Source organism: Typopeltis vanoorti, chromosome 14 (genome assembly GCF_054136105.1).
Source record: "Typopeltis vanoorti isolate ZY-2024b chromosome 14, IOZ_Tvanoo_1.0, whole genome shotgun sequence".
In the NCBI taxonomy this organism is placed as follows: Eukaryota; Metazoa; Arthropoda; class Arachnida; order Uropygi; family Thelyphonidae; genus Typopeltis; species Typopeltis vanoorti.
In genome coordinates this window covers 45,878,574-45,893,679 of record NC_143562.1, presented here as the reverse complement: position 1 = coordinate 45,893,679, position 15,106 = coordinate 45,878,574, and the positions used below count along the sequence as shown (strand labels likewise).

Here is a 15,106-nt window from a genome sequence, read left to right as displayed (position 1 = left end):
TGCATATCACAAAAAGGAGAATGGATTCTCCTTTTTGTGACATGCACAGAAGTGTCGAAGGGTCTCGAATGTATGAGCGTACTATGGCAGATGACATAAATTTTGGCGGTAAAAATTTGGAACATAGTGTACATGAAAGTAGTGTAGTATGCCATTAAAAATATCTTTATAAAATGTTTTAAATCAGTAACTAAATTCTGATGAGTGATTTTTTAAAATAGTTAGCCATAAAAATCTATAGATAGAAAATTTTTAAGATCTGTAACATTTTAATTAACATGAAAAGCCAAACGGCTATATTTTCTGGCAAAGTTAATTAAATTGAGGGAATAAAAATCCCTTATTATTTTACAGCCAGTATGCTAAACTCTAAGATCTTAGAGTTTAGCATACTGGCTGTAAAATAATAAGGGATTTTTATCCCCTTAATTTAATCTGTAACATTTATTTTTAAGATGTATATAGGCGCATTAATCGAATTTGGGTATCGAAAAAAAATGACGCACTAATCGAGGGATTACTGTATTCGTAAAGCTTCTTGCATCTGGCCATTGGTTGCAGCAGCTTCTAAAATTTGTTATTCTATACTTGTATTAGGTTCACTTTCTTCTATTAGTTTCAAGTTCTCTTCAGAAGCAGCTTAAGATATTTCTGACACTGTCATTGTAGCCGCCACTTCAACGTTGTTATCAATATCTGACCAATTTTCAAATTCTTCTTTTACATACTGACTGGGGTTTTATCAAATATTTGTAAGATATTCAAATTCTTAGGAAGAAGGAGTTTCAGAGTTTGTTTTAAAAAATCCAACATGGGAATTTTCCCAGAAATAAAACCTATAAAAAATACACGTTTTTTTGGAAGCAGTTTTTAATAGTCTTCTCTGAGACTATTAAATGAGACTTCCATGACATTGCTACCAAATGCAATCCATCAAGAAGATAAATCTCTTTTGCAATTGCACTTGCATCAGATTGGTCTTTTATATAATCAAGTTCAGTTATAATTCTCGCACGAACTTCCCTGCGATAATAAGCTTTAAAAGCTCGTACAATACCTTGGTCAAATGGTTGAATTAACGATGTAGTGTTCGAAGGCAAGAAAATTACTTTGATGTTCTTTAATTTAAGATCCCACTTAACTAACCAATTTTTGAAAATGTCATTAGTCATCTAAGCATTTGAACTAGAACAGTAGTCAACAGGCAAACTTTTGACACCTTTAAAACAACAACAATTTTTCCTTTTTCTAATCACTAGGAGCTCTCGTTTCTCACCTTTTATATTAGCACAACAAAGAACTGTCACTTGCTCTTTTGAAGATTTAAATACTTTAGTACAGTACTTTCATTTTTAAACAAATAAGTATGCTCAGGCATTGTACAAAAAATAGTCCTGTTTCGTCTGCATTGTAAATATCTTAGGAAGAATATTCAGCAATAATTGTTGGCCACTCGGTCTTAATCCATGCATCAGCTGATAAAAAATCAGCACTTTTTTCTTCACCATGAATATGCTTATACACAATATTCTCTCGCTTTTTCCACCTTAAATTTCACCACAACTGATGGATGTTAAATCATCCATCAGTTGTGGTGAAATTTTCTTTGCCCATTGTTTTTGCAAGTTCTACTTTTTGACGCATCAAAGGCCCATTAATTGAAGCATTCTTTCATGAACATTACTAAACCAAATTTTTAATGCTGATTCAACTCGAGTATCCTTACCAGATCAGGCTCTCTTCCGATCCATGTTTTATTAGTAAGAGCTGAAGTGTCAGTGGTTGATGTTTTTTAAGATCTTACACAAGAGTGGTTGTGAAAATTTTAAATGTACAGCCACAATTACGCTGACTCATTTTGGGCAACTTATCATAGCACTCAAAATTCTTTGCTTTTCTTGAAAAGATAAATTTTTACGTTTTTTTACTTGCTTCTGCCATAATGCCAAGGGCTGTTTTAACGAGCATTTAAAGTCAAATTCACTTACTGAAAGAGAGCATGAAAATAAACTGGAAAATTCACAATTAGACTATTTATATCCCTCCCTGCATTTGCCCGGAAGATTTAAGATTTACAGAAGATTAAGATTACCCACCTGCATTTGCCTGGGGATTAAAGGAAGATTAGCAAGAAAGTCAGATTTCAACAAATGTTCTTTGTCAAATTTTCTCCTGATTAACCCTTATTTCTTAGAATTCTGAGACACAAAAGGCTAAACATTTGAGGATTTTGATAACAATAACCAGAACTTTGATTATAATATATGGATTATTTTCAATTCATTTTAAATGGTGTTTTGGGACTGACCGATTTTGATAACGATAGCTGATTGATAATATTATCCGTGATCACAATAAGCAGATTCTACCGTATCATGTTCTTCAAAGCCAGCAGCATCATGAAAATAGTATACACATTCTGTGTATACCATATGCAGTTTATAAGTATCTTCCCTTTATTTTATTGAAGTAGCATAGTATGCAATAGTAAATTCTTTTTTTAAATTATAGTTTTGTAGTTTAACTAGAATGAGTTCTTAAAATAATAAAATTCAACTTTAGGTCTATAAGGTCTATTCTATGGACTGCTATAAGTTTGTGAAGTTCTCTCACTGCAGTATGACTACAATGATACGAGTGAATTTTTTGGAATCATTTAGTATTGAAATCAATATATATGTTATTTAAGGAGAAAATCTTTTACAACTAAAGAACATTCAATAACAACAAGGAAATTTATTAGTCGTTAAAATTCAAAAAGTACACTTGCTAGTTTGTGCACCTAAAAAGAACTGGTGTCTCTGTTGGGACTTAGTAAACATCAAAAATATATAGAGAGATAACAGAGTTGACTAAGCACTGAAAAACCATTGCAAGAAAAATAAATAGTTCATGCTAATAGATAAATATGAAATCATGTGGCATGCATAGCTGTCTGCAGTTAATAAAAGAAGGTGATTATTAGCAAAATTGAAGTCTGTGATGTTAAAAGATTTATTAAAAGTGATTTCCATGTGTGACTTAATATCAGTCCTTGGTTTTTATTCAGTGATCTGCTTGAATGGATAACTGTAAATGATTCCTTCAGAAGTCCGTAATAAAAAATTTTTTCTACATAAGGCATGGTTGATATAAGTATAGTTGGCCAGACCAGATCAATCTTTTCTTTTATGCTCAACATCTGCAACGTATTCCTTCTTTCTTACTCTTCAAATCCATGGCTTGTCTGTCCTGTGTAAGTTAAATAAAAAGAGCATGGAATTCTTTATATCCCCGTGTATTTGTAGCACAGCATGCTATCTTTAGGAGATCTCATTAGCTGTCTTTGTCATGAGGCTGCAAACAGGTTGCTCTGATGTGATTTTTGAAAAGAGATGCTATTTTAATTGATAGACTGCCAATATATGGAATTGTAACTGAGTCTTTATATTGGATGTTCTGGTTATTGAGAGAGAGGTAGGTTTGAAAATGAAACCCTGTCAACTGTTTTTTTTTGGAATAGCCCTTGAGAACCAAAAAAAAAAATCAAGAGAGTCTGAAGTTCAATCTTGAGTTGATCCTCATTTTGCATGATAGAAATTGCTTGATTCTTTAGGGCAGCATTTCCCAAACTTTTCCGACAATGGAATACTTCATAAATCCTGAAATTTTCATGGAACGCCTTGGTTATTTAGTAATGCATTAATTAATAATTAATTGTTAATTTAGCTGATTTTTATTATTAATTAATAATTGATCATTAATTATTAATTGATGATTAATTAAACATCAATTAAACATAAACATTAAATTAATTTGTGCTGATTTTCATTGACATATCTCATTCTGATCACCAAAAATTTATAATATTATAAGTACTTATGAGTGAATGCAGACTTTTTCTCCTGTGTGCTGGTAGTTTTCCCCTCCTTTTGTAAATCCTGGAGATCGCTTTGTAGGCTGGTGGTGGATGACTCACTATCTGTTGCATCACAAACACCTTCAATAAGAGATTTCTTAATACCAAAATTGAACAAAGTCCCTTGTCTCTTATTCATATTACAATTTAAATCTGCAGGCCTATTACTTTTAAAAAAATCACTGCACTATGGTTTCGAAACTTTCACCCTACAATACGAACTTGCGAAGAAAGTATTCAGTATTACTAGATTTGAGAACTGGATACAGACTACCTTGAACTTCAATTTTAGTGGAAAAATTTTCTTTATACTTCCTTGCTGATTGGTCACTAACATTTGCAACACAAATGTTAATTCTTTCAGTTTTGAGAACAGAGGATATGCCGCCCATTCTTGTAATCGGCTTGCAGGCAATTTTTATGATCGGTCATAAATAGCGGTATTCTCTTTCCCGATTGTTGAAAGATTTCGATATGTGAAAATTAATGATAATTCATGAATATTTCCATGTTTAAAAATATGCCGCTTGGTCACTGACATTTGCTACACAGATGTCATTTCCTTAAGTTTTGAGAACAGAGGATATGTTATAATCCACTTGCAGGCAATTTTTATGACATGTCATAAAGCGGTATTCCCTTTCCCAAATGTTGAAAGGTTTTGATGTGTGAAAATTAACTGTAATTCATGAATACTTCCACGTTTAAAAATACATGGCTTGGTCACTAACATTTGCTACACAGATGTTATTAGGCGTTCTGGGTCTGAGCTTTTCGACATATTCATGAATATTATTCTTCTCAGAATATATTTCCGCTATAAAATATTTATTCATGAAAAATGCTTAGAAAACTAAAATGACAAATTCCAGGAGAACTTCTCGCGGAACACAGTTTGGGAAACCCTGCTTTAGGGTGTGGATTATGCCTAATTTTTGAGAAGGATGGGGAAGAATGAAGCATGAAGATAATGTCCCATATGTGTAGACTTACAATACACCTCAATAGTAAGAAAGGGTCTAATATAAATTTGATAGCAGGTTTGTAAAAGTTAAGAGATTGGAGAAAGTGTTGCAGACTTTAGATGATCATGTTTACAAATGATAAAAATTCCATCATCACATCTCCACCAGTCCGCTGGTTTTAGCCTTGTTCCTACCAAGAAAGTTCTCCAAGTTCTTAAAAATGCCAGCTGAAGGAGGAGGAGAGAGGGGGTTGCCCATCAAAAGTCCCAATAGTTGCTTGTAAAACACGTTATTCCATTGGAAAAAATTGGACTGGAGACAGTGTTCAAATAAGCTAGTGATGTCTGGTGGGAAAAAAGTCTTCAATAAGGTTTCATTAAGTTACCCTATTAGTAAATTGGGATAAATAGAGATGCTATGTCAGGACTTGCAAGGATGTCAATGGGTGATATGTGATGGGATGAATTTTTGATGTAAGAGTCAGGTGACTTATGTGATGTCCTAGTAGATTTGCCAGATGTTTAGATAAGGTAAGAGCTAATGCCATCTATGATTAGTCACAAAGGAACACCAGGCTTGTGTGTTTTAGGAGACCTGTAAATTCATGGAGGAATAGGATGCAATGACTTCAGCTTTCATAATAATTCTGGAGGCCAGTTTGGGACATTTTAAAGTAAATCATTGGTCTTGAGGTATATCATAAGCCTACACATAAGGGATGTTGTCTTTATGCTCACACTTTCACCATCCTTCTTAAAAATTAGGTATAATTCACACCCTAAAAAATTTGAGACATTTCTATTATAAAAATGAGGTTCAACTCAAAACTAAACTTCAGACTCTCTCAAATTATTTTGTTCTCAATGTTTGTTCCCAAAAAAAAAAAACAGTTGACAGGATTTTATTTTCAAATCTACATCTCTCAGCAAGTAGAACATCCGATATAAAGACTCATTTACAGTTCCATATATTGACATTATATCAATTAAAATAGCATCTGTTTTTCAAAAATCACAACATCAGAGTAACTTTTAAAACTGATAAACTGTTTGTAGTCTCGTGAGCTCTCCTAAAGATGGCACACCCTGCAACAAATACACAGGTATATAGAATTCCATGCTCTTGCAGTTTAGCCTACATAAGACAGACATGTCATGGATTTGAGGGTGAGACAAAAGGAACATGTTACAGAATGCTGATCACAAAAGAAAAGATAGATCTGGTTCTATCTAACTGATTCTGAAGGAATCAGTTACATTCATTCAGTCACGCTGATCACTGAATAAAAACTCAAGGACTGGTATTAAGTGACATATGAAAATCACTTATTAAATCTTTTAACATCAACTTCAATTTTGCTCCATCACCTTTTGTTAACTGCAGACATTTAATGCATGCCACATGATTTCATATTATCTGTTAGCATAAATCTGTTCACTTTTCTTGTAATGGTGTTTTGGTTAGTCACTCTGTTATCTATTTTTGATATTTGAGGTGTGAATGAAGTAACTAGTGTTTTTAGGTGCATGAAACTGGTAGGTATATTCAAATTTTAATGCATAATGAATTTTTTTGTTGTTGCTATTGGTTAATGTATGTTAGTTGTTAAATTTTATGAAATCATATATTTTTCAGTTCTTAGTATTGATGCAATGGATGTTTCTGGAGAACAGCATCTGAATGTGGAGCATAATATTTATAAACGCCGACTAGATCTTGAGGGAAAGCCACTGGAAAAACCAGAAAGGGGAAGTATGTTGAAAACTATCATATGCGATCATTTCTTCTTTTGTATTTATATATTTTAAATTTAATGACTGTTCCTATGATGATACTAGTTATAAGGTATATATTTGGATATATACACATGCACAAACCTATCCATAGCAAAGTATAACATGGATATGTTGTAGTGTTTGATTAAATCAGCTTTGTAATATCAACATTTTTGATGTGTCATTAAATAGGATCATTTGTCATATCTGACTTCTTATTCTACTGTTCTTAGGCCTTTAAGCACCCATAACCATCCAAGATGGTATCCTTGAATTTCGTAACCATGCTTTCATGTTTACAAAATCCAGGATAAGGTAGTTAGCCTAAGCATTTTAATTATATTTTGTATATAAATTGCATGTGTTCTGATGGCTGGTTTGCTTATATGTGTGATGAAAAACCTTTCTGATAAACACTGGTTTTAGAGAAAGATGTTGGAAGTTTTTTCCCACCTGGTTAGACTATAATAAATTTAGTTTAATCCTTTATCCAAGTGTAAGCAAACAAAGTTTGCGCCTGAAGTATCTTCAGGACTGAGGCAACTCGTGGTAAACGTGGACCAAGCTCTCATCACTCCTTGTCTTAGTATCTCCCATAATGCAAAGCACATCTCTGGACATGTATAACATTATGCATTAATGAAGGGGCCACTACCCAGACCAGTTTCGATCTTTATTGAGGTCTTGTCAGTGGGAGCCAGATCCAGAGGTGGTGATACCATGGTGGAAGCAATGGAGAAGTCATATTTACCTATACGAGTTGCCAAAAGGTGTCTCACCTTATTATTAAATTACTCTGGATTTAGAGAAAGGATTAAGCTAAATTTATTATAGTCTAACAATTGGAAAAAAACTTCCAACATCTTTCTCTAAATCCAGAGTAATTTAATAATATGGGTAGACACCTTTTGGCAACTCGTATAGGTAAATATGACTTCTCCATTGCTTCCATCTTGGTATCACCACCTCTGGGTCTGGCTCCCACTGACGAGACCCAATAAAGGTCGAAACCAGTCTGGGTAGTGGCCCTTCCCTTAATGCACATAGCATTATACATGTCTGCAACTGAGTGATGAGAGCTTGGTCCACCTTTACCACGAGTTGCCTCAGTCCTGAAGATACTTCAGGTGCAAACTTTGCTTGCTTACACTTGGATAAAGGATTAAACTAAATTTATTATAGTCTAACCAAGTGGAAAAAAACTACCAACATCTTTCTCTGAATCCTATCTAATCTAATCTGATCTAAAAGTATTAAACTAAATTTATTATAAACACTGGTTGACAAAGTACCAGAGGCTGCTTTGTGAGTAAGTAGGATATCTGAAAATGGTAAACTACCAGAATTTTCTTTTTTCATGGTGAATTGAATGTGTGGGTGAAGACTGTTGATCCAATTTAGTAAGGTGGTAAGTTCATTTTGGAATGAAGCCAAATCAATGTAACAAAAACACAGAGAACATTAGGGATGAATGGACAAGAACAAGGTATTTTCCAGATGGTTCAAAAAATAGTTTGCCAAAGGTGAAGATAGAGGGCTACTCATGGTTGTATCTTCAATCTGTTTGTAGATAATGTTTTTTTTAACCCACACATTCATTTCACCATGGAAAAAGAAAATACTAGCAGTTTAACATTCTTGGACATCATTCTTACTTGTACAGTCGCTGTATTTGTCAGCTGGTGTTTATCAGAAACTTATCTTTACTGGCAGATACATTCATCAGAAGTCATCCCGCTACCCAAAGATTTGTTGTATCAACTTATTAATTAATAGAGTGCATAATTTGTCCTCCTCTCCCTCAAGCTTACAACAAAAACTTCTCACTCTCAAAATTTTAATAGAATTAAATGGTTACAGCCCTCATGAAATCCAACAAATAAAAAACTTCAATGCTCCAATACCTAAGGATCCTTCAAGATGATTTCAGGGTTCTAATCCCTTATATTTCTTGTATCTTTGCATCTGTTGCTAGAATTTTGAAGAAGTATCACCTTAATCTTTAAAATTTGGTCACCTGGTTTTCAAAAGGATGAGAGATGTTGGAAAGGGTCCAGAGGTGGCTGACTAAGGTAATTTCTGATCTCTGGAATGTTGAATATGAGGAAGGGTTGAGAAGATGCAATTTACAGTCTAGTGGATAGGAGGAGGAGAGGTGATATGATAGAGACCTACAAGTTAGTAAAGTGATGAAGAGGTTTTACAGAAAATGGTGGGAGATCAGGATAAAACCAGATTTCATCCCTGGAAGCTGTATAAGGAGGGTGTGAGCAGGGGAGTGAGAAGCAGGTTTTTTGCATGCAGACTTATGAATAATTGGAATGCCTTACCTGAGAAGGTAGTGTCTGCAGAGAATTTGACCGTGTTTGAGGTGTGGTATGATGAGCTGTATGTATGACAAAAGGACCTCCTAGATGAGTTTTTAACTCTGTGTGGTCTTAGGATAATAATAATCCCACATGTTTGCCTATCAACAAAATTTCTCATCTGTTACCATCTACAAAAGACAAACTGTCACCCCTATCTTTAGCTAGTGTTTACCAGATCCCTTGTGAATATAATTTGACATAATTTGGGCAGACAGACCATTCTGTGGGAAAATCAATACAGCATTAAATATGTGTAACCTCAAAAGTCTGGTCTGGCACAACATAGTATTGACACTAAACACAGTATCCTGTAAGGAAGCTCTCCTTCTCCATAAAAGCAGTTTTAAATATGAATGCCTTTTCAAAGAAAGTTGTAAATCCATTTATATCAGCTTAACCTGAATTGGATTGATTGTCTCTCTCTCTCTTAAAAAGTTTATGTAAAGTTTGTTACATAAGAAGAGAATCTCCCAAAATCTGGGAGATTCTCATCTTAGGTAAATATCAAAAATTGTTTTAATATTATTTTTTAATATTAATTTCTAACATGTACAATTATGTTTAATTGGTAAACTGATTGCAGTATGTATCCTGTTCTTTGATTCGATTGTTGTTTCCACACAGGGGTGATGGTCTCTTATTTTTGCACAAAATATTTGTACTTTCATTAAAGTTTATTACTGTAGTGATTGTGTTATTGTGTATACACAAAATTAACAGCTTACCAATATAGCAGTAACACTCGAAAGTTAATTATTGAATTTGTTCTTTTATGCAAATTCCTCTACCTGCAGGTAATTGTGGCGGTGGAATATATATATATATATATATATATATATATATATTATTTATATTCTTTCCCCTCTTTAATCCATAAAAAAAACTAGTTTCTACTATATTTAACACACATGGTTTATCAAATACTGCTGACTTCTTCAGGAATAATAACTTATATACAAACTACAAGTTCAGGTCACATCACAGTGTAAATAAGAAGTGTAAACAACAATTAAACTGATGCAGGGGCAAAAAACTGAATTGAGCCATTGACTCAAGTCTCTTATTAAGTACATTGTATGAGCAAAATGTAATTGTTGCCATTCAGGAATTTGACTTATATGAGACTAGCGGCATCCTTAAAAAGCATTTCCATTCAGGAAATTCATCTGTGATTTAATTACCTCAGCTACCACTTCAAAATGTGGCTGGTGTTATTGGCTTGTTCCAGTAGTGTGAACATTACTATATTGGATTCATATATTATCATTCTGGATACTGCATGATGGCATTTCACCTGGTACTCCTGTCTTTTTGCAGATGAAAAACCCAAATATATGGGAGGCAGAAACCTTGCCATCTCTGTATGAAACTGGTTGTCTCATCATCATTTGAGAAAAGCTCATTAAGTAGTTAAGTAGTCCTCAACTTTTTTGTTTTACATGATATAGGTCTTCTATCATTATATTAAGGTTTTCTGGAGTGTTTGCAAAAATTATGATATCATCTGCATATCTTAGGTGTGTTAAGTTTCTGTTATTAATTTTCATACCAAGGTTGGAAAAAATTGGTTGACCATTGCCAAGAACAGAGAAAGATGGAAGGAACTGGAGGAGGCCTTTGTCCAGCAGTGGACAGAAAATGGCTGAAAAGAAGAAGTAGTCTTTCCCCTTATCTGTGGGGGATATGTTCCAAGACTACCCTCATGGATACCTGAAACTGTAGCTAGTACTGAACCCTATATATACAGTTAACCCTTGAACAATGTGGGTTTGAATTGCATGGATCCACTTAAACAGAATTTTTTTCAATGAATATAGTGAAAAATTCTTTGGAGATCTGCAACAATTTGAAAGACTTGCAGATGAACATCATAGCCTAGAAATATCAAAACTATTAAGAAAGAATTAAGCATGTCACAAATTCATAAAATTATATGTAGATACCAGTCTATTTTATCATTTACCACCATAAAGTATACACAGATCTATTATAAAAAGTTAAGATTTATCAAAGCTTACACAGATAAAACATAAACAAACACAAGCTTATTATTTTATTAAACTATTAAAATTAATATTGTTGAAAGTACCTCCTTTCTTTTTCAGCATTAGGAGAAACTTCTAAGGAGAATGGAGAAGTAAGTATCTAAATAAGAATTAGTTTAAAAAAAATAATAAATGTATTTACTTTAATGCATTAATTAAAAATTAATTATTTGTCTTAAAAGAAGTTGAAACTACATCTATAACATGTTCAGCTAGTACCTTTGCTTATAAATATCAAGAAGTCAGAAATCACCAGTAGTTATCAAACTTAGAGACAATTCTCTTATGAATGGACAAATTTCTTGAAGTTCTCAATTCTTTGCTTAATTTTTTTTTCTGATGATGCAGCTGTTTTGCTACATTAGTAAATATATCAGGATCATCCATACTACATATAATAATTTATTTGACAAAATATTTAATCTGAGGAGTGACAGTACGATGATGCTGAATTTATTCCTGTATCATTTCATGCAGAACATTTTGGTAGTTTCTGTTGACCTTGTCGGCTGGTTAACATGACATTTTACAGTTTTCTTTGGTGAATACCTTGTTCATTAAAAAAAAAATAATAGAAATAAAAAGCTTCTTTTGGCATGGTTAGCTAAGTAGATTGCTTGTCTGAGCTGAACTTGAAAATATGACATGTATATCTTTAATAGTAAATAATTATTATTGCCCATTGTAAGACCATCTGACTTAATAGAAACCTAAAGCTCAGGAAAAAATATGTGATCTCTAGAAGGTATACTAGATTATCTAATCTTTAATCCACATGTGGATTAAGTATTAGCTCATGTTAGTAGCTGCAAACAGGACAACATGGATATTTTTTATTTAATAAAAAATAACTTTCTAAATGAAATTTTTTTTTTTTTTAATTTTGAGAAAACATAAAAGAATATGCATAATATAAAAGGCCATTCCAGTGACAAAAATTATGAAACTGCGAGTCTTACCCAGTGGAAATACTAAAGAATGCCATCAGTGATCTGCCATCAGATAAACCTATTATCACAACCATTAATTTGCAGTTAGACCAAAAACCACAGACAAAGAGATCTTGGAACTTCAGAGAAACAAATTGGCCTAAATACACACAACTATTAGAAACATATTGCACTAGCACACCCACTAGTAAAGAACTTGATCAGCAACTACTAAAACTAACTAACAACATACAGAGAGCTGCAAAAAATTCAATTCCCAGAGGACTCAGGAAAAACAATTGGGTTCCATTTTGGAAAGATCATAATACGAATGCTGTGATCACTGAAAGAGATATTATTAACTAACAGTTAAAACAAAATAATACAGAAGACAACAGAAAGAAGTTAATAGAATTAACTCAAAACATAGAAGATGAAATTTCTAACTGCAAGCAAAAAAAGTGCTAAGAATTCTGAATAGACTAGATCCAAGAAAAGACTCATAACACTGGAACATCATCAAATTATTAAACAATGCAACGCTACCTGATACTGATCACTCTTCAAACACAGTCTCCACAGGAACCAATACAGCAGCAGCAACAAATAAACAGATGGCAAATTTACTAGCTAAACATTACTCCAATGCAAGCAAGCTACAATACAACAAAGAAGACAAAAAGCGCAGGAAAATTGCAAAACATCTAATATGATCCAGAACCCATCCTTCTAAAGACATCTTTACTCAGGATCTCACAATGACAGAATTAGAAACAGCAATTAGTCAAATTGACCCTGACAAATCACCCGGAATTGATCTTATCTTTGGACATATGATTAAAAACATGGGGAAAAATAGTCAAAAACTGCTTTCTGAAGATATTTAACATTTAATGGAATGCAGGTAAACTACCAAAAATCTGGAAAACATCAGTCATTATGCCCTTACTAAAACCTAACAAAAACCCTAGTGACTCTAAGAGCTACAGACCAATAGCTTTGACTAGCACTCTCTGTAAACTAAACGAAAGAATAATACATACTAGACTTATGAATTGGCTCTTAGAAAACAAAATCAACTTCTACCAACTGCATACAGGTCTCAACACAGTACAGAAGATCAATTATTTTATCTTTGCCAATCAGTCATAGATGGCTTTCAAGAAAAACCATCAAAGAAGACGATAGCAATATTCTTGGATCTCGCAGCTGCCTACGATCGTGTCTGGAGACAAAAATTAATAAAAATTGCATATGAAACAGGAATAAGGGGGAATGCATTACTTTGGATTTCAGATTTCACGAAAGGAAGAAAAATGAAAGTAAAAGTTAATGGAATTTATTCCAACATGCATCGAACTTGGGCTGAAGTCCCACAAGGTTCTGTTTTAAGCCCACTCCTATTTCTCATCTATATGAACAATCTCCATCCTCACATAATAAATTACACAAAAATAGCATGCTAATGAGATGACATAGCAATCTGTCCCACAAGCAGTAATCCTCAACAATCTGAAAAAGTCCTAAATAATTCAATAAAAGGTTAGAAAAATGGGCTAAGGAACTTAAACTACAGATAAACCAATAAAAAAACAAAACTGAGCATCTTCTCCACTGATAGAAAAAATAGACACAATTACAATCCCCAAATCAAAATATATAATACCAAAATAGAAAAAAAAAAAACAGTTTCCAAAATACTTAGGCCTAATCCTAGATACTGAACTGAGCTTTTGTGATGTAATGGTACTTTGTTGTCATAGTATACAGTCAATAAGATGATAGGATATGTAGGCATTATTAAAATATTTAGCCGGCCTGGTTGTCCGAGTGGTTAGCATATTGCTTTCCAGCCAAAAGGCTGCGGGTTCAAATCCCGCTGTGAGCATGGATGTTTGTGATTGTCTGTGGAAATACTAGTGGTGGTAGATGTGGTAGGTGGTGTTGGTGTAGCTGCGTTTAGTTGTAGTTGGTGGAAGAGCTGTAGAGTTAGGCGGAGTTGTAGAGTGGGTGTTCTCCCTCGATGAGTCTTTGGATTCCCTGGAGGTGTCATATAATAATAATAATATTTAAAGTGCACCAAAGCATAACACAAAGTAACCAGCTATTCATGATACAGTAAAGTGTTATATTTTAATTTTGTTTGAATTATTTATTTAATTAATTTATTTATTTTTTCACGGTAGCATAAAATAGAAATAAATCAGTTACCAATAGCAATAATCAGCTTATTTTAAATCCAGTGATGGTATATGCAAAATTTGAACCATTAAGAGGACATATTCAAACTTGGAAGGATAAAAAAAAATATTACCGGTTTGCTTTATATTTTCCCAACACGTATAATATTTTTTATATTGATCCTAAAAACAGAACCTAAATGTTTTTCAAATGTTTTCTCAGTTGCTCCTGCATCATGTGACATCACTGGCTCTGTCCATCTGCCAGAGATTCAGAACCAGTGAGAATTCAGAAAATCCACTAGTGTAGTTTAATGTGTGTGTAGACTTAAGTGTTGACCCAAGTTTCTTTGATTGCAAATGTTTTACTGTCAGTATTTGTTTGTGATGGCACAGAAGAAATTGACTTTTTTTTTTCTTTTTTTTCATAGAATTGAAAATGTGTGAGCAAATGATTATGTATCATTAAAAAAGTCATGTGTCACTAATAAAATGTAGGTTTTTTCTTCATGTCTCATAAACTGATAAATATACTAAAATATAAGTTGTTCACATATTTGCTTCAACAGACTAAAAATTAGCCATATCATTAACTATAGGTTTTAAAATTACCAGCTCCACAATTGAACATGCTACTATGATATATCAGGTGACCCAGATTGACATTTGACTGACATATTTGCCTGACTGGTGAGCAAGCATAAAATTTTTCAAGCCCTGCTGATATATGAACTGTTTGCGAAGTAATTTTAGCTATGTGTTATTAATACAATCAACAGTCTAATCCAGTTGTTTCCAACCTTTTTCCACTTACATACCCCTTTTAAACCCATTTCTATAAATTGTACCCCTTATTTTAGAATAGCTGTTTTTAAATATTGACACTTGTTCAGTGCTTATCTTAATGTAAAATGGTGGAAATGAGGCCATTTCCATCATTACTGA

The 15,106-nt window shown here is 33.2% G+C and overlaps 1 protein-coding gene across 2 annotated transcripts in view; it reads left to right on the top strand.

Annotated features, from left to right (window-relative positions):
* The window catches only part of LOC150099419 (endoplasmic reticulum-Golgi intermediate compartment protein 3-like), a 179,384-nt gene that overhangs the window by 16,348 nt on the left and 147,930 nt on the right, over positions 1-15,106 (top strand). For both annotated transcript variants that reach the window (XM_090403787.1, XM_090403786.1), the window contains exons 3-4: positions 6,499-6,615; positions 11,113-11,144. In XM_090403787.1, the coding sequence (XP_090259913.1) occupies positions 6,499-6,615; positions 11,113-11,144 (149 nt within the window). The remainder of the gene's footprint in view (positions 1-6,498; positions 6,616-11,112; positions 11,145-15,106) is intronic.